This window comes from Mauremys mutica, chromosome 7, assembly GCF_020497125.1.
Source record: "Mauremys mutica isolate MM-2020 ecotype Southern chromosome 7, ASM2049712v1, whole genome shotgun sequence".
NCBI classification, from domain to species: Eukaryota; Metazoa; Chordata; order Testudines; family Geoemydidae; genus Mauremys; species Mauremys mutica.
This window is the reverse complement of record NC_059078.1, coordinates 855,536-877,656: the sequence shown is the minus strand read 5'-3', so window position 1 is coordinate 877,656 and position 22,121 is coordinate 855,536. Positions and strand designations below refer to the sequence as shown.

General features: G+C 69.8%; 1 protein-coding gene across 1 annotated transcript; it reads left to right on the top strand.

Annotated features, from left to right (window-relative positions):
• Positions 1-1,319: 1,319 nt before the first annotated feature.
• CAMK1 (calcium/calmodulin dependent protein kinase I) lies at positions 1,320-22,112 on the top strand. The gene is made up of 12 exons (XM_045025183.1): positions 1,320-1,402; positions 4,007-4,196; positions 10,333-10,464; positions 11,933-12,007; positions 14,555-14,693; positions 17,844-17,970; positions 18,421-18,496; positions 18,871-18,983; positions 19,158-19,236; positions 19,477-19,564; positions 21,240-21,366; positions 21,506-22,112. Exons 2-12 carry the CDS (start codon positions 4,108-4,110, stop codon positions 21,568-21,570), a joined length of 1,110 nt encoding a protein of 369 aa, XP_044881118.1. The 5' UTR covers positions 1,320-1,402; positions 4,007-4,107; the 3' UTR covers positions 21,571-22,112.
• The last annotated feature ends 9 nt before the right edge of the window (positions 22,113-22,121 follow it).

Below are 22,121 nucleotides of genomic sequence, written 5' to 3'. Positions count from 1 at the left end.
ACCCTCTGCTGTCCAGTGGCGGTGAGTTCTGTAGGCTGTACTGGGGGTCAGGAGGGGAGCATCTGGGAGTATTAGAGAGAAGATCTCATGCAGCCTGAGGAGCTAAGGGAAACCCCTCAGGGCAAGTTACTCCAGTCCTAGGCTCCCTTTGGAGATGGGCCCGGGCCTAGCTGGCTGAGTGGGCCGGGGAGGGAGCTGGGGGCTGTGACGTGCAAGGGGCGAGTGGAGGACACATGGGGCAGGCATGAAGAAGGGGCCTGGAGAGAGTTGGGAGAAGGGGAATGGGTTGGCGGGGGGACAGACCTCACAGGGTGAGGGGGTCCCATGGGGGTGGGGGGACCCATGTGGCAGCTCTGGAGAAAGGGGGGGCTCTCACGGGGCAGGGGTGTGGGGGGGATCCTGTAGGGTGGCTCTGGAGCAGGGGGTCCTGTGTGGGGCATTCTCGTGGGGTGGGTCTGGAGAAGGCTCGGGGTCCTGTGGAGCGGAGGAGGGGGGGTCCCACGGGGTGGCTCTTGAGAAGGGGAGTACTGGGGGGGGGGGTCTGGAGAAGTCAGGTCCCTGCACAGTGGCTCTGGAGAAGGGGGGGTCCTGGGGGTGGCTGTTGAGAAGGGGGGGTACCATGTGGGGGGGGTCTTGAGAAGGGGGTGTCCTGCGGGAAAGCTCTGGAGAAGGCTGGGGTCCTGCATGGGGGGGGGGGTCTGGAGCAGGAGAGTCCTGCGTGGTGGGAGGTTGGAAAAGGGGGGTCTTGTGTGTGTGTGGGGGGGCCCTGTGGGGGGGTCTGGGGAAGGGGTATCTCGCATGGGGGGGTCTGGAGAAGAGGGATCCCACGGGGCGGGGTCTGGAGAAGGGAAGTCCTGCGTGGGGGGGGTCCCGCGGGGCGGGGTTTGCAGAAGGGGGCTCCTGCGTGGGGGCCGCGTGGGCGGGTCTGGAGAAGGGGGATCCTGCGTGGGCGGTTCTGGAGAAGGGGGGGTCCCGCGGGGCGGGGTCTGGAGAAGGGAAGTCCTGCGTGGGGGGGGTCCCGCGGGGCGGGGTTTGCAGAAGGGGGATCCTGCGTGGGGGCCGCGTGGGCGGGTCTGGAGAAGGGGGGTCCCGCGGGGCGGGGGCGCTGCCCTAGGGGCTGGAACTAGGGGGTCCGGGCGCTGCCGCACGCACCCCCCGGGCTCGGTGGGTCCGGCGGGGGCGGTATCGGGCCCCGCCCCCGGTGAATGGAGCCGCCCTGCCCCTCCCCCCGGCTAATTTTAGTTTATTCCCGTCGCCAGGCAGATCCCGGCCTCGGATTGGCCTCCCCGGAGCGAGCCCCGCCCCGCCCCGCCCCGCCGTGACGTCTCTGGGGCTGGCGGAGCCGGCCGGGTGGGAGCTGCGGCCGCTCTCGGGCTCGGCTCGAGGGAGAGCGGGGCGCGCGGTAAGGGCCGGGCGGGGCCGCGTGGGGCCGGGCGCGCGCGTGTGTGTGGGTGCGTGCGTGGGATGTGCACTGTGTGGGGGTGCGTGTGCAGTGTGCGTGGGGTGGGGGTGCGTGTGCAGTGTGTGTGCATGGGGTGTGCACAGTGTGCGTGTGCAGTGTGTGTGCATGGGGTGTGCACAGTGTGCGTGTGCAGTGTGTGTGCATGGGGTGTGCACAGTGTGCGTGTGCAGTGTGTGTGGGGTGCGCATGTGTGCAGTGTGTGTGTGCTCGGGCGGTGCACGTGTGTGCACAGTGTGTGTGTGTGGGGAATGTGCGTGGGTGCACAGTGTATGTGTGTGTGCAGTGTGTGTGTGTACATGTATGCACATAGTGTGCACTGTGTGTGTATGTGCGGGGTGTGCACAGGTTGTGTGCAGGTGTGTGTGGGGGATGCGTGTGTTTGTGCACAGTGTGTGCACAGGGATCTCTGTGTGTGTGTGCTCATGCTTGTGTGTGCAACAGTCTGTGTGCCCGGACCCATGTGCAGGGATGTGTGTGTATATCTGTGTGTGCGCATGTGTGGATGGAGAGCGCTGTGTTTGTGCACATGTGATCTGTGTATGTTTGTGCATGCACACCCATGGGGGATGTGTGTTTTCACGTGCGTCGGAGGGAACTGTGCGCATGCCTCACTCCCCGTGTCTGGGTGTGTGCCGCTGCCTGCTGGGGTCGGTGCTCAGCTCTGCGTGTGCCCCTCTGCACCTTCCTGCTGGCCAGGCGGGTTGTGCGACGCAGGGCCTGGCCTGGCAGGATCCAGGCGGCTGGGGGCCACCATTGGCAGGCGTGGGCATCTGGCAGGTTCTGTGGAGTGTGAGCTAAGGGCAGGGATGGCGCCTGGGCAGGGAATAGGCTGGACTGGGCCCCAGGGTGTGGGAAGGGGCGGGAGGGCCTCGTTGGCCAGGCTGCTTTGGGGGATCTTTGCCAGAAGCTGGGAATGGGCGACAGGGGATGGATCATTTGATCATTGCCTATTAGGTTCACTCCCTCTGGGGCAACTGGCATTGGCCACGGTCGGCAGACAGGACACTGGGCTGGATGGACCTTTGGTCTGACCCAGTCTGGCCGTTTTCATGTTCTTATGATCTGCACCTTGGCTCTGGGGTGCTCCCTAGAGCGTTTGCAGCGCAGGGCAGGGCTGGTGGGGCCGGAGGTAGAGCCGGAGTAGCCAGGGGCAGGGCTGGCAGGGCTGAGGACAGGGCGGAAGAGGCTGGGGGCAGGGCCCTGGCGACCCAGGGAGGAGGTAGGGTGAAGAGCCCCGTGCCCTGGCATCGCCCTGGGGCCCAGCCCATGTGGCTGCTGGCCATGGCCCTGATCTCTGCTGCTGCAGTCTCCTACCCCCCTCACCCCTCCCACCAGCAAGAGGGACAATGGGGCTGGGGCTGGGCACACACCACACCGGGGGTCCTGCACCACCAGCAACACGCTGGCTGCAGGGACTGAGCTGGGTGACCAGGACTCCTGAGGGTTTCCAAGGGGCTGAGCTCATGGCCCCGGCCCTCCCGCCCCTTCCCCGCCTCGGCCCACGGGCCCGGCCCAGCCCTCCCGCCACTTCCCCGCCTCGGCCCACGGGCCCGGCCCGGCCCTCCCGCCACTTCCCCGCCTCGGCCCACGGGCCCGGCCCTCCCCCCACTTCCCCGCCTCGGCCCACGGGCCCGGCCCGGCCCTCCCGCCCCTTCCCCGCCTCGGCCCTCGTGCCATGCGAGGCCCTCCCGCCAGGTCCCCGACGCGGCGCACGGGCCCGCCCCGGCCCTCCCGCCCCTTCCCCGCTCGGCCCACGGGCCCGGCCCGGCCCTCCCGCCCCTTCCCCGCCTCGGCCCACGGGCCCTCCCGCCCCTTCCCCGCCTCGGCCCACGGGCCCTCCCGCCCCTTCCCCGCCTCGGCCCACGGGCCCGGCCCGGCCCTCCCGCGCCGTCCCCGCCTCGGCCCTCGGGGGCGGCCCGGCCCTCCCGCCCCTTCCCCGCCTCGGCCCACGGGCCCGGCCCGGCCCTCCCGCCCCTTCCCCGCCTCGGCCCACGGGCCCGGCCCGGCCCTCCCGCCCCTTCCCCGCCTCGGCCCACGGGCCCGGCCCGGCCCTCCCGCCACTTCCCCGCCTCGGGCCCGGCCCGGCCCTCCCGCCCCTTCCCCGCCTCGGCCCACGGGCCCGGCCCTCCCGCCCCGTCCCCGCCTCGGCCCACGGGCCTGGCCCGGCCCTCCCGCCCCTGCCCCGGGCCCTCCCGCCACTTCCCCGCCTCGGCCCACGGGCCCGGCCCGGCCCTCCCGCCCCTTGCCCGGCCCTCCCGCCCCTTCCCCGCCTCGGCCCACGGGCCCGGCCCGGCCCTCCCGCCCCTTCCCCGCCTCGGCCCACGGGCCCGGCCCGGCCCTCCCGCCCCTTGCCCGGCCCTCCCGCCACGTCCCCGCCTCGGCCCACGGGCCCGGCCCTCCCGCCCCTTCCCCGGGCCCTCCCGCCCCAGCTGATCCAGCCGTTGACCCCTCAGCTCTGCTGGCTCAGCTCGAGCTCCTGTCCAGGCAGGCACAGACTGGAAGCTCTTTGGCTCTGATGCCACCTCCTCATGCTGCCCCGCGCAGGCCCTGAGCGTGCTGCCATCACGCTGCGGCCCCGCACAGGCTGCTGGGGCGCGCTGCCCACTGCACCTCAGGGAAGGCGGCTGACAGCCCAGCAGGGAAGGATGATGCCTCTGGGTGAGGATGGGCCCAGCTGGAAGAAGAGAGCCCAGGACATCCGGGAGATCTACGAGTTCCGGGAGACCCTGGGCACGTGAGTCAGACCAACCACCCCTCCCAGGGCACCAGCTGTGCTGCTGCCTGGCACTGTGCTCGGACCTGTCTCTATGCCCATCCCGGCCTTGCAGCCTGTCTGCCATGGGCAGGGTTTGTAACCCCAGTCCTTCCGGCAGGGGGCGCTGTGGGGGCGGGGCAGGGCGCTGGATGGGGGGAGCTCCCAGCAGGGGGTGCTGTGGGGACGGGGCAGGGCGCTGGCTGTGGGGTGAGCTCCCAGCAGGGGGCACTGTGGGGCGGGGCAGGGCGCTGGCTGTGGGGTGAGCTCCCAGCAGGGGGCACTGTGGGGCGGGGCAGGGCGCTGGCTGTGGGGGGGAGCTCCCAGCAGGGGCGCTGTGGGGGCAGGGTAGGGAGCTGGCTGTGGGGGGGAGCTCTCAACAGGGGGTGCTGTGGGGGCGGGGCAGGACGCTGGCTGTGGGGGAGCTCCCAGCAGGGGCGCTGTGGGGTGGGGCAGGGCGCTGGCTGTGGGATGAGCTCCCAGCAGGGGCGCGGTGGGGCGGGGCAGGGCGCTGGGTGTGGGGGAGCTCCCAGCAGGGGGCGCTGTGGGGGCGGGGCAGGGCGCTGGCTGTGGGGCAGCTCCCAGCAGGGGCGCTGTGGTTGCGGGGCAGGGCACTGGCTGTGGGGGGAGCTCCCAGCAGGGGGCGCTGTGGGGGCGGGGCAGGGCGCTGGCTCTGGGGGGAGCTCCCAGCAGGGGGCGCTGTGGTTGCGGGGCAGGGCGCTGGCTGTGGGGGGAGCTCCCAGCAGGGGGCGAGGTGGGGGCAGGGCGGGGCAGGGTGCTGGCTGTGGGGGAGCTCCCAGCAGGGGGTGCTGTGGGGGCGGGGCAGGGCGCTGGCTGTGGGGGAGCTCCCAGCAGGGGGCGCTGTGGGGGCAGGGCAGGGAGCAGGGTGTTGGGGGGGCTCCCAGCAGGGGGCGCTGTGGGGGCGGGGCAGGGCGCTGGCTGTGGGGGAGCTCCCAGCAGGGGGCGCTGTGGGGGCGGGGCAGGGCGCTGGCTGTGGGGGAGCTCCCAGCAGGGGGCGCTGTGGGGCGGGGCAGGGCGCTGGCTGTGGGGGAGCTCCCAGCAGGGGGCGCTGTGGGGGCAGGACAGGGTGCTGGCTCTGGGGGGAGCTCCCAACTGCTCCAGCCCCAGCCTGTCCCAGTGGGGCACTGTGGGGAGCAGGGATGTCCCTGTGGGAGCTCTGGGGCCGTTGCTGTTTTCTCCCCGGTGGTGGCCCTGTGCCCTTTCCCCGTGGGGCTCCAGTGGGGCTGTTGCTGGGTGCGGGGCTGGCACTGGCCGGGACGCGATGGAAACCTGCCGCCTCAAATATTAGCCCAAGGCCTGGCCCTGGTGCGGGAGTGGTTGGGTCAATATTGACAGAACCGGTCGGTGTGCTGGTGGGGTGAGGCAGGGCTGGGGCTGGGGCTGGCCAGGCATCCAGCTGTGGGAGGTGGCAGGAGATCCCCTCCTGGGTCGGTACCAGCCATGTGCCCTCCTGGAGCCCACCCGCAGTGGCGCTGCCAGGCTCTGTCCTGCCTGGGCCCCTGTCAGGCACTAAGCGGGGGCAGGCCGGGCTCCCTGGGTTGCCATGGCAGTTTGTGGGCTCAGCAGGTTGGTGCTGCAGGAGCGGGGATGGTGCCCCGAGGCCGGCTAAAGCTCTGATGCTGGATTAATGTGTGAAGTACAGGCAGGATTAGGGCAAGTGCCTGGTCCACACGTACCGGGCTGCTGCGTCTGGGCACTGACCTGACTCGGCTGTGCCCCAGATCAGGAGTGGGGCCCGGAGCCCAGCTCCCTAGGCCCCAAGACCAGGCCTGACACCCCCACCCCTAAACACATCCTCCCTGTGGGCCCGTCCGTTCCATGTAACCCTTCGGGGACTCTTTCGCACACCTGCTTTATTCCTGAGGAGATCCATGCGAAGCCTGCATGGAAATCCCTGTGCTCTGGGAGCCCTCCGGTCGCTCTGCCCTGCCAGGCCCCTCAGCCCGTCTTTCCTCCAGCACCTCCTTCTGGGGCCCACGCTCCCTGCCCCTGCAGCCCTCGGTTTCCTGCTCCGCTCCAGTGGGCCCCAATGCTCAGCCAGCCTTCCTTTCCCTGGCCCTGCTCCCTGCTGGCGGCCTGGGAGAGCTGGTCTTCAGCCTGGCCAGGCCTTTTAGCAGATTCCTTGCATGGCCAGGGCTGAGCCATCGCATGTTCCCAGCAGCTTTGTCCCGGAGACGCCCTATGGTCCCTGTCAGTGCCGGAGGCCAGGCCCCGGGCTGGAGTTCTTCCGAGAGTTCATGGAATCAGCCTTCAGAAGCTCTACACAGATCCCCCAAAGCCTCCCCCTGACAAATGGAGCAGGGCCCCCAGTACCCCGGGGAAGGCCTCCCCCATTGGGTTACCTCCAACTAAGACAGGCCCAGTGATCACACTGGTGGCAGTGTTGGTCCGTGCACATATCTCCTGGCTGATGGGGTGGTGCGGGAGGGTATGGGGCAGAGTTCATGGGCCCCAGGATTTGTGACTGCCTGCGGCAGCCATGAACAATGTGAGCTCTGCAGGCAGGCTGTTAGCCCCACAGCTCCCCACCACCCCCAGGCTGCTCCCCAGCTGCCCTGCCCTCTCGCCAGCCTGCCATTCTAGGCTGGGCAGCTTTCCCTAGGCAGCTGCTTCGTTGTTGGTTTGGCCTTCCTGTCCTGACGCTGGGACTGTGGTCTGGTGCTGTCACCTCGCAGGGCTGTGCCCTGGCTGCCTCCGCCCAGGCCGAGTTCTGCCCAGTGGCACTCAGCACCGATGGAGCGTCCCGCTGGGGGAAGCCAGCAAGCCCATCCGAGCGGTTTGCATCTGAGTCCTCTGGGTTCAGCCCCACAACTTCCGTACCCAGAACACAGCAAAAGGAGTGTCCCTAATATCCTGCTGTCAGGGTCCCACAGACGGTCCACAACAGCTCGGGCTGCCAGCAGAACGAGGGGCTCCCAGAACTCGCTGCCAGCGGGACGCTCCATGGCTGTTGCATAGGGTGCGGGTGGTGCTGTCTCCCCCACTCAAATGGGGGGGGCTCCCAGAGGCACATGGGCACAGGTGGCCGGGGGGTGCACTCAGTTGCATGTAGGTCCTACTCCCCCTCTGGCCAGAGCCAGCTCCCTGGCACACGTCCCCGGGCGGCTCTCCCCGCCAGCCCGAGCCCCGGCCGGCGTACCCCTCATAGTCCACAGCTCTGGTGAGCACCTGCTTGGCCCTCCTGGCTGCCAGGCGTAGGGCTGCTCCCCGTGGCTGCTGGGCGTGGGCTTGGGGCATCCTGTGGGGGGGCTCCCACCAAAACCCTGTCTGCTGTGCTGCCCCAGAGTTTCAGCTCCACCCCCCACCCCTGCCCCTCCTCGACAGAACGCAGGAGTCACAGTGACCTCCCTGAAAGCCTGCTCCCCCCACCCCCTCCCTCCTGCCTGTGGGGCCCCCCTTTAGCTGGGCAGGAAGCTCGCCACCAGGCCCCTGCTGAGTGCACTGGGCCTTGGGCCCTAGTTGCCATGGTGTCTGCTCCCTGCGCTGGGTGAGCTGGCTCCCCCTGCCCCACATGACCGGCTCTGCCCTGAGCTACTGCGGGGGGCGGGGAGGGGTGCTCTGGGGGGATGGGGGGTGTGAGCTGCTGGCTCCCCAGGCTCTACCCATCCAGCACGAGCTGGGTCTGCACTTCCAAGGCCCTTCGCAGTCGGTCCTCAGCCAACCCACCCTCTCTTAGTGGCTGCTGAGCTGACTCCTGCCTCTGACCGGCCACCAGGCCAGCCTCCCTCGCCTGCTCTGAGGTTTCGAACCTCCCCTGCTGCCCCTCCAAAGCCACCTCATTGTCCTCCTGCACAGCCCTCCTTCAACAGCTCCGGCTGCTTTGCCGCGATGCCCCGAAACACGTGGCCAGGTCTCGGCTGCTGGTGCTGAGTTCACGGCCCATCACGCTGACCAGTGGGGTGAGGGCAGGCCCCCTGTCTGCGCTGGGGGAATGACACCGTCTGCGCTGGCAGGGTCCCCTCTATATAATCCCCAACTCCCTCACACTGGGCTGGTTTGCAGGCCTCTGGGAGCCAGGAGCTGGATCAACGTATGCACTGACTTCTCCCCCGGGCTGGGGTGGGGTGAGGCAGTGCAGGGATCCTAGGGGCTGGGGTTTGCACTGGGGGGTCTCCTGGGCGGGGATCCTAGGGGCTGGGGTTTGGAGGCTGGGGCAGTGCAGGAATTTCAGGGCTGGGGTTTCCGTGGGAGGGCAGCGTGGGGCTCCCAGGGAACTGGGGTTACAGATGCCACAGTATTAAATAAACCACGTTTCACTTCCTGTCCTCTCCGGAAACCTGGGCCCTGGCGGTCTGTGCCTTTTCCTGTTTCCAGCCCAAGCAAGCAAGCCAAAAGCTAGCTGGCCATGGGTCAGCGGCCGGCCGGCTCTGCACTCAGCAGCGCTCCACAGAGGGGCTGGGTACCCCCGTAAGCTCCAGCCTCTCCAGATGGACTGTGCATGAGCGCCAGACCTGCCAGGGCAGAGCCTGGGATTCCTGCTAAATCCCCCCATCTGAGCACCGGAGCAGCTCTGGGAGAGCCCCAGCCCATCACCTGGGCCTCCGGGTGCCGTCTCCTGGCGTTGTGCCCGGTTCCTGGCTAGGAGGAGCAGGGGTGGGAGCCTCTGCAGGGCCCGGTGGGGGCTGGGGTGGGGTGAGCCCAGTGCAGCTGGTTTCCATGCGCTCCCTGGCCGGGCCTTTCCCAGCTGCCATGGGCGGCTCCGATCCGCCCTTATCTCGTGCCTGGCCCCTGGGCTGGATCAGGATGTTCTTATGCAAACAGCCTCCCAGCCAAGCCTGTGGCATAGCTTGGCTGGCTCCTGTCTCGGGCCCAGGCACGTGCTACTGCTGCTTCTGAATCTGGCAAGAGAGCTTGCTGCTGGGTCCATGATGGGGGTGGGCACAAGAGCTCCACCCAAAGAGGCTATCTTGAGTGGGATAAGTCTCTCAACACCGGGTGCCGGGGTGCGGCTGGCTCTGGGGGGGAGCGTGGGTGCTGTGTACACAGGGACCCCTCGCCTGGTGCCGAGGTGCGGCTGGCTCTGGGGGGGAGCGTGGGTGCTGTGTACAGAGGGACCCCTCGCCTGGTGCCGAGGTGCGGCTGGCTCTGGGGGGGAACGTGGGTGCTGTGTACACAGGGACCCCTCGCCTGGTGCCGAGGTGCGGCTGGCTCTGGGGGGGAACGTGGGTGCTGTGTACAGAGGGACCCCTCGCCTGGTGCCGAGGTGCGGCTGGCTCTGGGGGGGAACGTGGGTGCTGTGTACACAGGGACCCCTCGCCTGGTGCCGAGGTGCGGCTGGCTCTGGGGGGGAACGTGGGTGCTGTGTACACAGGGACCCCTCGCCTGGTGCCGAGGTGCGGCTGGCTCTGGGGGGGAACGTGGGTGCTGTGTACACAGGGACCCCTCGCCTGGTGCCGAGGTGAAGCTGGCTCTGCGGGGGGACACGGGGACTGGTTATCCAGGTACTCCTACCCCGGGGCTGGCTCGGGGCGCTAGCACTGGGTGTGGCCTGCCTGGGGAGAGCAGTGGGGCTTTATCAGTGAGAGTGGAAGGGGATGAATGATCCGGGCTGGGGGTCAGGGCTGGCTCCTTGCAGGCAGCCTGCGGGGGGATGCGCTAGGTGGCCCCTGGGGCAGAGTGGGGGGCAAGGACGCAGTGCTGCCTGGCCCCCTGTGACTCGCATCCTGCTAGCTGGCCGGCCCAGCCCGGGCTGTCCCTGCCTCCGGCACAGCAGCAGGGGGAGGAGACTCGGAGCTTGGCATCTCCCAGGGCCGGGCACAGGGCCGGGCTCTTGGGGCTCCTACCCCAGCTGTTTCTGGGGGAGCCGCTGGCCAGGGCCCTCGGCAACAGCCCCGTGTCCTGATGCTGTGTAGGTGCAGGCCCGGGGGTGACCCCCCGCGCCCCAGCACTTGGGTAGCATGGCTCTGCCTCCCCCCCTCCCCTCCCCCCAGGCCTCATTCTCTTCTAGAAATAGCTGGGGTTTCCGGCTGTTACCATGCCAACAGCAGCCAGCTGTGCTTCTCACGCCCGGGCTGCTCCCGGTCCCCCGCCCAGAGCGCCCTCTGGCGGCTCAGCCCCGCCCTGGGGGCTGGCCCCAGCTCACCCCTTCTCTCCCCAGGGGAGCCTTCTCCGAGGTGGTGCTGGCCGAGGAGAGGACGAGCCGGAAGCTGGTGGCCATTAAGTGCATTGCCAAGAAGGCCCTGGAGGGGAAGGAGAGCAGCCTGGAGAACGAGATCGCCGTCCTGCACAAGTAGGTGCTGCCGCTATGGGCAGCGTGAGTGCCAGGCTCTGCCCATGGGCGCAGGGCTGGCCTGGCTCACCCCCGGCCCCGGCCTTCGAGAGAGAGACCATCCCTCCCGCCGCCGGGCAGCTCCGGGTCTGCACCCCCCTGCCTCCTGCCCAGCTGCTTGTGCCCCGAGAGGCCAGAGGTCGCTCACAGAGCTCTGCCACGCCCCTCCGGGCCAGCCACATGCAGACATCTGGGCCGCTTATCATAGTCTTTCTAAAAATACCCCCAGGCTGGAGCCTCGTGATGTCCCAGCCGTGTCCCGGGACTCCTGGGCGAGCTGCCCACCTGGCCAAGGCCCAGCTGCGACACCCCTAATCCCACTCGCTGCTGGGCTGGGGAGTGCAGCGGGGCGACCCTCTGGCAGCAGGTTAGAGTGGAGCCTGGTCTGCAGGCTCCAGCCAAAGAAGCTGCTCTGCAGGCTGGCGCTGCTGGGCCCAGGGCCTGCAGGAGGAGTTGGGGGTGTCCGCTGCCTGGTGTGAGCCTGGGGCTGCGTAGGCTGGGCCGCCCCCAGGTAGGCGTGGCAGCCTGCAGACGTGCGTTAGCTTCGGCATGGCTGCCCATGGCTTCCCTGGCCCCTGGAGCTGGGGCAGGACAGTCCTGGCCATGTGCCCTGGCACCAGGGGCCAGGCTGGGGACCCTTCTGCGCCAGGGCATTCCTGTGGGGCAGGCAGCAGCCTCAGGGTGGTGGGGTGCAGAGAGCAAAGGTGACCCCTGCGCCCCATCTCTGGTTCATGGGAGGAGACCTGTGGTGCCCAAGAATGTCCCCCACTAGGGACTCCTGCCCACTGCCTGGCTGGACTGCAGGACTCCAGGGCCAGGCTGCGCTGTCTGCCCGGCCTGGCCTGGGTTGTGACGGCTGAAGCGTCTGTCCATGGAGGAGCGAACAGCACCCCAGGGCAGGGCCTGGTGTCTGCAAGGGCTGGCTCCTTCATCACTTCACCTGCGGCTCCCTTGTCTCCAGCACCCCCATCAGCAGCCCCCCATCTCCCCCGCAGCCCCCCATCTCCAGCCAACCCACCTCCAGCCCCTCGGCTCCTCCGTGACCCCCCTGTGGTCTTCCCGTCTTGCCCATGGCCCCCTCGTCTCCAGCCTACTCATCTCCAGCCCCCCCATCTCCACCATGGCCCCATTTCCAGCTCCCCCATGGCCCCCCATCTCCTCCACGGCCCTCCTATCTCCAGCCTATCCACCTCCAGCCCCCGGCTCCTTTGTGACCCCCCCATGGTCTCCCCGTCTTGCCCGTGGCCCCTTTGTCTCCTGTCTACCCATCTCCAGCCCCCCATCTCCTCCATAGCCCCTGTCTTCAGCACCCCCATCACCAACCCCCCTGTATTCCCTGCAGCCCCCTATCTGCAGCCCCCCCATCTTCCCCACAGCGTCCCTGTCTCCAGCCCCCCATCTCATAAGCTGCCCCCCATCTTTCTTTCAGGATCAAGCACCCCAACATTGTGGCTTTGGATGACATTTACGAGAGTGGGGGTCACCTCTACCTCATCATGCAGCTGTGAGTGGAGGAAGGGGGCTCCCTGGCTGGCAGAGCGGGGAGGGGATGCGCTTGTGTTGGTGCCAGAGGCAGCTGGGGCGGGGGCTAGTCCCTGACAGACATGTCCCACCAGTGCCGGGCACGGGGCTAATCCCTCACACGCACGTCCCACGGCTGGGGCGGGGGCTAGTCCCTGACAGACATGTCCCACCAGTGCCGGGCACGGGGCTAGTCCCTCACACACACGTCCCACGGCTGGGGCGGGGGCTAATCCCTCACACGCACGTCCCACGGCTGGGGCGGGGGCTAGTCCCTCCCACGCACGTCCCACGGCTGGGGCGGGGCTAGTCCCTCCCACGCACGTCCCACGGCTGGGGCGGGGGCTAGTCCCTCACACGCACGTCCCACGGCTGGGGCGGGGCTAGTCCCTCCCACGCACGTCCCACGGCTGGGGCGGGGGCTAGTCTCTCACACGCACGTCCCACGGCTGGGGCGGGGCTAGTCCCTCCCACGCACGTCCCACGGCTGGGGCGGGGGCTAGTCCCTCCCACGCACGTCCCACGGCTGGGGAGGGGGCTAGTCCCTCACACGCACGTCCCACGGCTGGGGCGGGGGCTAGTCCCTCCCACGCACGTCCCACGGCTGGGGCGGGGCTAGTCCCTCCCACGCACGTCCCACGGCTGGGGAAGGGGCTAGTCCCTGACACGCACATCCCACGGCTGGGGCGGGGGCTAGTCCCTGACACGCACGTCCCACGGCTGGGGAGGGGGCTAGTCCCTCACACGCACGTCCCACGGCTGGGGCGGGGGCTAGTCCCTGACACGCACGTCCCACGGCTGGGGAGGGGGCTAGTCCCTCACACGCACGTCCCACGGCTGGGGAGGGGGCTAGTCCCTGACACGCACGTCCCACGGCTGGGGCGGGGGCTAGTCCCTGTCACGCACGTCCCACGGCTGGGGAGGGGGCTAGTCCCTGACACACACACGTCCCACGGCTGGGGCGGGGGCTAGTCCCTCACACGCACGTCCCACGGCTGGGGCGGGGGCTAGTCCCTCCCACGCACGTCCCACGGCTGGGGAAGGGGCTAGTCCCTGACACGCACATCCCACGGCTGGGGCGGGGGCTAGTCCCTGACACGCACGTCCCACGGCTGGGGAGGGGGCTAGTCCCTCACACGCACGTCCCACGGCTGGGGAGGGGGCTAGTCCCTGACACGCACGTCCCACGGCTGGGGCGGGGGCTAGTCCCTCACACGCACGTCCCACGGCTGGGGCGGGGGCTAGTCCCTGACACGCACGTCCCACGGCTGGGGAAGGGGCTAGTCCCTGACACGCACGTCCCACGGCTGGGGCGGGGGCTAGTCCCTGACACACACACGTCCCACGGCTGGGGCGGGGGCTAGTCCCTGTCACGCACGTCCCACGGCTGGGGCGGGGGCTAGTCCCTGTCACGCACGTCCCACGGCTGGGGAGGGGGCTAGTCCCTGTCACGCACGTCCCACGGCTGGGGCGGGGGCTAGTCCCTGACACGCACGTCCCACGGCTGGGGCGGGGGCTAGTCCCTGACACACGTCCCACCAGTGCCGAGCAGGGGGCTAGTCCCACACACGCACGTCCCACGGCTGGGGCGGGGGCTAGTCTCTCCCGCGCACGTCCCACGGCTGGGGCGGGGGCTAGTCCCTCCCACGCACGTCCCACGGCTGGGGCAGGGGCTAGTCTCTCCCACGCACGTCCCACGGCTGGGGCAGGGGCTAGTCCCACACACACACGTCCCACGGCTGGGGAGGGGGCTAGTCCCTGACACGCACGTCCCACGGCTGGGGAAGGGGCTAGTCCCTGACACGCACACGTCCCACGGCTGGGGCGGGGGCTAGTCTCTCCCGCGCACGTCCCACGGCTGGGGCGGGGGCTAGTCCCTGACACACGTCCCACCAGTGCCGAGCAGGGGGCTAGTCCCACACACGCACGTCCCACGGCTGGGGCGGGGGCTAGTCTCTCCCACGCACGTCCCACGGCTGGGGCAGGGGCTAGTCCCACACACACACGTCCCACGGCTGGGGCAGGGGCTAGTCCCACACACACACGTCCCACGGCTGGGGCGGGGGCTAGTCCCTGACACACGCACGTCCCACGGCTGGGGCGGGGGCTAGTCCCTCCCACGCACGTCCCACGGCTGGGGAAGGGGCTAGTCCCTGACACACGTCCCACCAGTGCCGAGCAGGGGGCTAGTCCCACACACGCACGTCCCACGGCTGGGGCGGGGGCTAGTCTCTCCCACGCATGTCCCACGGCTGGGGCGGGGGCTAGTCCCTCCCACGCACGTCCCACGGCTGGGGCAGGGGCTAGTCTCTCCCACGCACGTCCCACGGCTGGGGCAGGGGCTAGTCCCACACACACACGTCCCACGGCTGGGGCAGGGGCTAGTCCCACACACACACGTCCCACGGCTGGGGCGGGGGCTAGTCCCTGACACACGCACGTCCCACGGCTGGGGCGGGGGCTAGTCCCTCCCACGCACGTCCCACGGCTGGGGCGGGGGCTAACCCGGAGCTCTCCCCTCCCCCTGCAGTGTCTCAGGCGGGGAGCTCTTTGATCGGATTGTGGAGAAGGGGTTCTACACAGAGCGGGACGCCAGCCAGCTGATCCGGCAGATCCTGGACGCCGTGCGGTACCTGCACGATATGGGCATTGTGCACCGGGACCTGAAGGTGAGCCAACGTCTAGGGAGGGGCCCTGCCCGCATGGCACTGCTCAACGCAGGCAGTTGAGTCACCAAGCCATCGCTGGCACGGGCCTGCGCCAGGTCTGCCAAGGTGTCACCAAAGGCCTGTGCTGGGGCAGGCTGAGCCGCGGGCCAGGGCTGCCTGAGGGCTCTGATCTGATTTGCCTCCCTGCCCCGGGGCGGGCACAGAGGAGTCTCCCCAGTCTCTGTGCAGGTTGAATGAGGCTCTTTCCAACAGTGCCTCATGTTCCAGCTGCGTGTGCTGTGCCGCTGCACGGTCCCTGGGGCAGCTGCTGCGTCGCCTGGGCTCTGCTGTGTCCTGCAGGGAAGTGTCTGCGAGCGCCCTGGCCCTGCTGGCCCCCACGCTCGCTGAGCAGCCCGGGTGCGGAGGGGTGTTTGCTGCTGTGGTTGAGGGTGGCCCAAAGAGCTGGGGAGTGGAACCGGCTGGCAGGCCGGGAGCCCCTGGGACGAGGGATCTGTTTGCAGGCGCTGTGTCCGGCTGCCCAGTAGAACAGGGCAGGGGCCGCTGCGGAGGAGTTTTATGGCCGTTGCCCGTTGTGGTTTCCATACAGCACAAGGGCGTGTGGAGCTGCCTTCACAGCGATCCTGGGCCCTTCTCTTCAGTCTGGACTTTCTGAAATACCCTGGCTTGCGTTTGTCCCCTGCAGGGCGTGTTGGTTTCTCTGCAGACGCCAGAGGTGCCAGCCCTGGGCAAGCAGCAGCCGAGGGGGCGGGCAGGGCTCAAAGCTCACTGGGCTGGTTTGGGCAGGTGGCGCAGCGAGCCTAGCGCTCCTGATTTCCGTGGCGTGTCACTTTGCCGGGCTGCCGCCCGCAGGACTGCCCAGCCGCTCCCCAGAAGGAGCTGAGGGGAGCAGATGCTGTTTGCCCAGCTCCAGCACGTCCATGCCTGGGCGCTGGGGCGGGAAGTTACGCAGCCTCGTGCTCTGGGGCCAGTGGGGCTCTGCCCGGTCTCGGGAGCCTGGCCCAAGTGTGCTGTGTTCTGAGCCCAGAAGAGTTCTGCTCTCCCGTGCTCAGCCAGACGGCGAGTGTCTGTGCCATTCTCCAAAGCTCCCGTTTGCACTGAGCGTGCTCCAGCCCCTCCCACGCCCTCCCTGTGCCTGGACAGCACCTGCCTCTTCCCCGACCCCAGAGCGCCTGAGTGCCCGGTGCTGGGCTGCCATATTCCTCCCGCTGCCTGGGCCCTGCACTGCTGGCCTGGGGCCTCAGTGTCCCCTGCTGGAGACTGGGGGGCTAGGAGCAAACGGGGGACAGAAGGCTGGTAGGGATGGGAACAAATGGGGCGGCTGGGATCGGGGCAGGGCAGGAGGTGAGGCCATGGGGCAGGGCCGGGGCGCGAGGGTGGCTGGGATCGGGGCAGGGCAGGAGGTGAGGCCATGGGGCAGGGCAGGTGGTGAGGCCACGGGTCAGGGCCGGGGCGTGAGGGCGGCTGGGATCGGGGCAGGGCAGGAGGTGAGGCCACGGGGCAGGGCTGGGGCGTGGGGGCGGCTGGGATCGGGGCAGGGCAGGAGGTGAGGCCATGGGGCAGGGCCGGGGCGCGAGGGCGGCTGGGATCGGGGCAGGGCAGGAGGTGAGGCCACGGGGCAGGGCTGGGGCGTGGGGGCGGCTGGGATCGGGGCAGGGCAGGAGGTGAGGCCATGGGGCAGGGGCAGGAGGTGAGGCCATGGGGCAGGGCTGGGGCACGAGGGCGGCTGGGATCGGGGCAGGGCAGGAGGTGAGGCCATGGGGCAGGGGCAGGGCGGGGGCGCGAGGGCGGCTGGGATCGGGGCAGGGCAGGAGGTGAGGCCATGGGGCAGGGGCAGGAGGTGAGGCCATGGGGCAGGGCGGGGGCGTGAGGGCGGCTGGGATCGGGGCAGGGCAGGAGGTGAGGCCATGGGGCAGGGCTGGGGCGTGGGGGCGGCTGGGATCGGGGCAGGGCAGGAGGTGAGGCCATGGGGCAGGGGCAGGAGGTGAGGCCATGGGGCAGCGCTGGGGCACTAGGGCGGCTGGGATCGGGGCAGGGCAGGAGGTGAGGCCATGGGGCAGGGGCAGGAGGTGAGGCCATGGGGCAGGGCCGGGGCACGAGGGCGGCTGGGATCGGGGCAGGGCAGGAGGTGAGGCCATGGGGCAGGGCCGGGGCGTGAGGGCGGCTGGGATCGGGGCAGGGCAGGAGGTGAGGCCATGGGGCAGGGCCGGGGCATGAGGGCGGCTGGGATCGGGGCAGGGCAGGAGGTGAGGCCACAGGGCAGGGCCGGGGTACGAGGGCGGCTGGGATCGGGGCAGGGCAGGAGGTGAGGCCATGGGGCAGGGCCGGGGCGTGGGGGTGGCTGGGATCGGGGCAGGGCAGGAGGTGAGGCCACGGGGCAGGGCCAGGGCGTGGGGGCGGCTGGGATCGGGGCAGGGCAGGAGGTGAGGCCATGGGGCAGGGGCAGGAGGTGAAGCCATGGGGCAGGGCTGGGGCGTGGGGGCGGCTGGGATTGGGGCAGGGCAGGAGGTGAGGCCACGGGGCAGGGCCGGGGCACGAGGGCGGCTGGGATTGGGGCAGGGCAGGAGGTGAGGCCATGGGCCAGGGGCAGGAGGTGAGGCCACGGGGCAGGGCCGGGGCGTGAGGGCGGCTGGGATCGGGGCAGGGCAGGAGGTGAGGCCATGGGGCAGGGCTGGGGCGTGAGGGCGGCTGGGATTGGGGCAGGGCAGGTGGTGAGGCCACGGGGCAGGGCCGGGGCGTGAGGGCGGCTGGGATCGGGGCAGGGCAGGAGGTGAGGCCATGGGGCAGGGCTGGGGCGTGAGGGCGGCTGGGATTGGGGCAGGGCAGGAGGTGAGGCCATGGGGCAGGGCTGGGGCGCGAGGGCGGCTGGGATCGGGGCAGGGCAGGAGGTGAGGCCATGGGGCAGGGCCGGGGCGTGGGGGCGGCTGGGATCGTGGCAGGGCAGGAGGTGAGGCCACGGGGCAGGGCCAGGGCACGTGGGCGGCTGGGATCGGGGCAGGGCCGGGACGGGGGGCGGGCAGGCAGGAAATGTGCTGTGTGGGACGCACAGGACAGGCCCTGTCGCGTGTGGGGATGGATGTGGGGGGCAGGGCGGGGCCTGGGCTGGGGAGCTGGAGCCAGCCAGGCCCTGGCTGACCCCCTGGCTCGGTGCAGCCCGAGAACCTGCTCTATTACAGCCCGGACCCGGACTCCAAGATCATGATCAGCGACTTCGGCCTGTCGAAGATCGAGGGCTCTGGCAGCGTCATGTCCACGGCCTGTGGGACCCCCGGCTACGTGGGTGAGTGATGGCAAGGGATGTGGGGCTGGGAGCCTGCCCCGCCTGCGCTTTCCGCGGGGGGGGGGAATGTTCTGCCCCGCGTGGGGTTCCTGTCTGGGGAGGGGGGGGTTCCGCCCCGCGTGGGGTTCCTGTCTGGGGAGGGGGGGGTCCGCCCTGCGTGGGGTTCCCTGTCTGGGGAGGGGGGGTTCCGCCCCGCGTGGGGTTCCTGTCTGGGGAGGGGGGGTTCTGCCCTGCGTGGGGTTCCCTGTCTGGGGAGGGGGGGGGTTCTGCCCCGCGTGGGGTTCCCTGTCTGGGGAGGGGTGGGGTTCCGCCCTGCGTGGGGTTCCATGTTGGGGGAGGGGGGGGTTCTGCCTCACGTTGGGGTTCCCTGTTGGGGGGGGGGGTCGTGTTATTAACACTTTCGAAGGAGACCAAGACCCAGCCTCACAGACGGCCCCCTCCCTCCCTCAGCCCCCGAGGTGCTGGCCCAGAGACCCTACAGCAAGGCTGTGGATTGCTGGTCCATCGGTGTCATCGCCTACATCCTGTAGGTACTGCGAGGCTGGGGGGGAGGGCGGGGTGGTGCAAGGATCTCGGGATCCCCCTGGACTGGGCGGGTATATGCCCTGGATCCCTCCTGTGATTTCCCCCCCCCCCCGGTTGTGCAGTTATCCCCATCTCTCACCCCCCCAGCAGTGAGCTCTCTCTCCCCCCCATCTCTCCCACCCCCCTGACTGTGGGTCTCCCCGCCATCTCTCACTGCCCCCCCCAGCAGTGATCTCGCTCCCCCATCAACTGTGCGGGTCTCCCCCATTTCTCACTGCCCCCCCAGCAGTGATCTCGCTCTCCCCCCCCCCGACTGTGCGGGTTCCCCCATCTCGCACTGCCCCCCCAGCAGTGATCTCGCTCTCCCCCCCCCAGGCTGTGTGGTTACCCCCCCTTCTATGACGAGAACGATTCAAAGCTCTTTGAGCAGATCTTGCGGGCCGAGTACGAATTCGACTCACCCTACTGGGACGACATCTCCGAGTCAGGTGCGCAGGGCTTGGGGTCTGCTGTCCCCACGGGCTCCGGGGTGCCCAGTGCGTGTGGGCAGGGGCCGGCCTGGCCAGCGGTTACATGGGGGGGCTGCAGAAGAGGAGGGATGTGGGGAGGGTGGGCAGGGGCCGGCGGGTGCCATGATGGATCTTTATTGTCTCTGGTTCTAGCCAAAGATTTCATCCAGCGCTTAATGGAGAAGGATCCCAGCAAGCGCTTCACATGTGAGCAGGCCCTGCAGCACCCCTGGTAAGGGGCCCATCCCATGTCCTCCCGGGGGATCCCCTTTGACAAACTACCCCACCCTGGCATCCCTGGAGTGGTACAGGGACTGTCCCTCCACAGCCAGGGCTTGGCCACTGCTGGGTTGTTCTGCCCCCAGCCTTCCTGGGCCTGCCCTGTAAGCAGGGTGTGTGCGGGGTGGGGGGGGAGCGCTGCTGAGATCCTACCACCCTAGGGACCAACCCCCACCCCCTGTGCCCGTCTCAGGATCGCCGGGGACACGGCGCTGGACAAGAACATCCACCAGTCTGTCAGTGAACAGATCAAAAAGAACTTCGCCAAGAGCAAGTGGAAAGTGAGTGCACCCGCAGCTACGCCATCCCCGGCCTCTGCCAGCAGGGGGTGCTGTGGGGAGGGGGGGGTGGGGCACTGGCTGTGGGGGGAGCCCTGGGCTCTCCCAGCAGAGGGCGCTGTGGGGAGGGGTCACTGGCTGTGGGGGGAGCCCTGGGCTCTCCCAGCAGAGGGCGCTGTGGGGGGGGCGCTGGCTGTGGGGGGAGCCCTGGGCTAACCCAGCAGAGGGCGCTGTGGGTAGGGGGGGGCGCTGGCTGTGTGGGGAGCGCTGGGCTCTCCCAGCAGAGGGCGCTGTGGGGAGGGGTCACTGGCTGTGGGGGGAGCGCTGGGCTCTCCCAGCAGAGGGCGCTGTGGGGAGGGGGGGGGGGGCGCTGGCTGTGGGGGGAGCGCTGGGCTCTCCCAGCAGAGGGCGCTGTGGGGAGGGGTCGCGGGCTGTGCGGGGGGCGCTGGGCTCTCCCAGCAGAGGGCGCTGTGGGGAGGGGGGGGGCGCTGGCTGTGCGGGGAGCGCTGGGCTCTCCCAGCAGAGGGCGCTGTGGGGAGGGGGGGGGCGCTGGCTGTGCGGGGAGCGCTGGGCTCTCCCAGCAGAGGGGGGTGTGGGGGGGGGCGCTGGCTGTGGGGGGGAGCCCTGGGCTCTCCCAGCAGAGGGTGCTGTGGGGAGGGGGGGCACTGGCTGTGGGGGGAGCGCTGGGCTCTCCCAGCAGAGGGCGCTGTGGGGGGGGGCACTGGCTGTGGGGGGAGTGCTGGGCTCTCCCAGCAGAGGGCGCTGGGGGGAGGGGGGGGCGCGGGCTGTGGGGGTAGCCCTGGGCTCTCCCAGCAGAGGGCGCTGTGGGGAGGGGGGGGGCGCTGGCTGTACGGGGAGCCCTGGGCTCTCCCAGCAGAGGGCGCTGTGGGGGGGGGCACTGGCTGTGGGGGGAGCGCTGGGCTCTCCCAGCAGAGGGCGCTGGGGGGGGGCACTGGCTGTACGGGGAGCCCTGGGCTCTCCCAGCAGAGGGCGCTGTGGGGGGGGGCCCGGGCTGTGGGGGGAGCGCTGGGCTCTCCCAGCAGAGGGCGCTGTGGGGAGGGGGGGCCCTGGCTGTGGGGGGAGCCCTGGGCTCTCCCAGCAGAGGGCGCTGTGGGGGGGGGCCCTGGCTGTGGGGGGAGCGCTGGGCTCTCCCAGCAGAGGGTGCTGTGGGGAGGGGGGGCCCTGGCTGTGGGGGGAGCCCTGGGCTTTATAGGGCCCTACCAAATTAATCCCCCATTTTCGTCAATTTCTGTCGCAGGTGTTTAAAAATTGTAAATTTCATGATTTCAGCGTCTTACATCTGAACTTGCTGGTGCTGTAATTGTCAGGTCCTGACCCAAAAAGGAGTTGGGGGGTGGGGGTGGTATTGCTGCCTGCGGAGCTGGCCCCAGTGAGCAGCCGGCGCTCGCTGGCCACCCAGCTCTGAAGGCAGCAGCGCCGTCCCCCCGGCATAACCTTGTGACCCCCCCCTCCCCCCGTTTGAGACACGCTGTGAAATCTGTCCTGCATGGGGGGAGAAGCACACAAAAGTCCCGTGGTCGTGGTCTGTGACGCGCTTTTCAGGGCCAGGAATTTAGCAGGGCCCCACTCCTGAGCCTGGTGCCCTGGGGCTGGCGGCAGAGCCGGTCCCTGTTAGCTAGCGGCGCCCGTTCACCGCTGCCCCTCTCTCCTGGTGCAGCAAGCGTTCAATGCCACCGCCGTGGTGCGACACATGAGGAAGCTGCAGCTTGGAACCAGCCAGGAAGGCCCCGGGCAAACCAGTCCAACCAGCCCCTGCGAGCTGCTGGAGGCTGGCGCCAGCAACGGTGAGTCTCCAGGGCAAGGCCAGGCCAGGCCGGGGACTCCCCGTGGGACACTGAATTGGGTGGGCTAGATGCCCGTGCCAGGTTGAGCCGAGCCCCCAGGCGGGGACGCTGCCTCTGACGGCCTCTTCTCTCCCGGCAGGGGCAGACTCCAGGGGCTGCGAGAGGTCGCTGGGGCCCAGCTCTCACCGCCCCCCCCAGGACTGACAGCACCCAGCCTAGCCCTGCCCCACGGGGGCCCTGGCCTCGGGGACGAGCTGCGTGGGGTGGGGGCGCTGGCTGCCGCCGGAGGCACCAAGAGCTGGTGTCTCATTGCTGCGGCTGCCATGATCCAAGCCAGGTGGCAGGGCACAGCAGAGCTGGCCTGGGACTGAGCCTCCGGGGGAGACAGCAGCAGCAGCTGGCGCTTGGAGCATGGCCGCCCGCCTGCAGGGTGCAGGCTAGGAACCCAGCATTTCCCCTGGGGCAGAGCCGGGGCCCAGCCTCCCTGGGGGCCACGCCTGGGCTAGGCCACTGACCCCCCGTGCTGGGGCTTGCATGTACTTGCTCACGCCACTGCAGCCTCCTTCCCTCCCTTCCTCCCCACTCCACAGGCAGGAACTCAGGTACCACGCTCTGGCCAGACCCCCAGCAAGGCCTGGCTCCGCTGCCGGGGGGCGGGGTCAGTGCAGCCAAGCTGCAGGGTGACAAGGGGCCGGTTCACCTAGCTGCAGCCCCCATACCTTCCCCCTCCCCCCCGGCCCCGGCCCCTCCCCGCA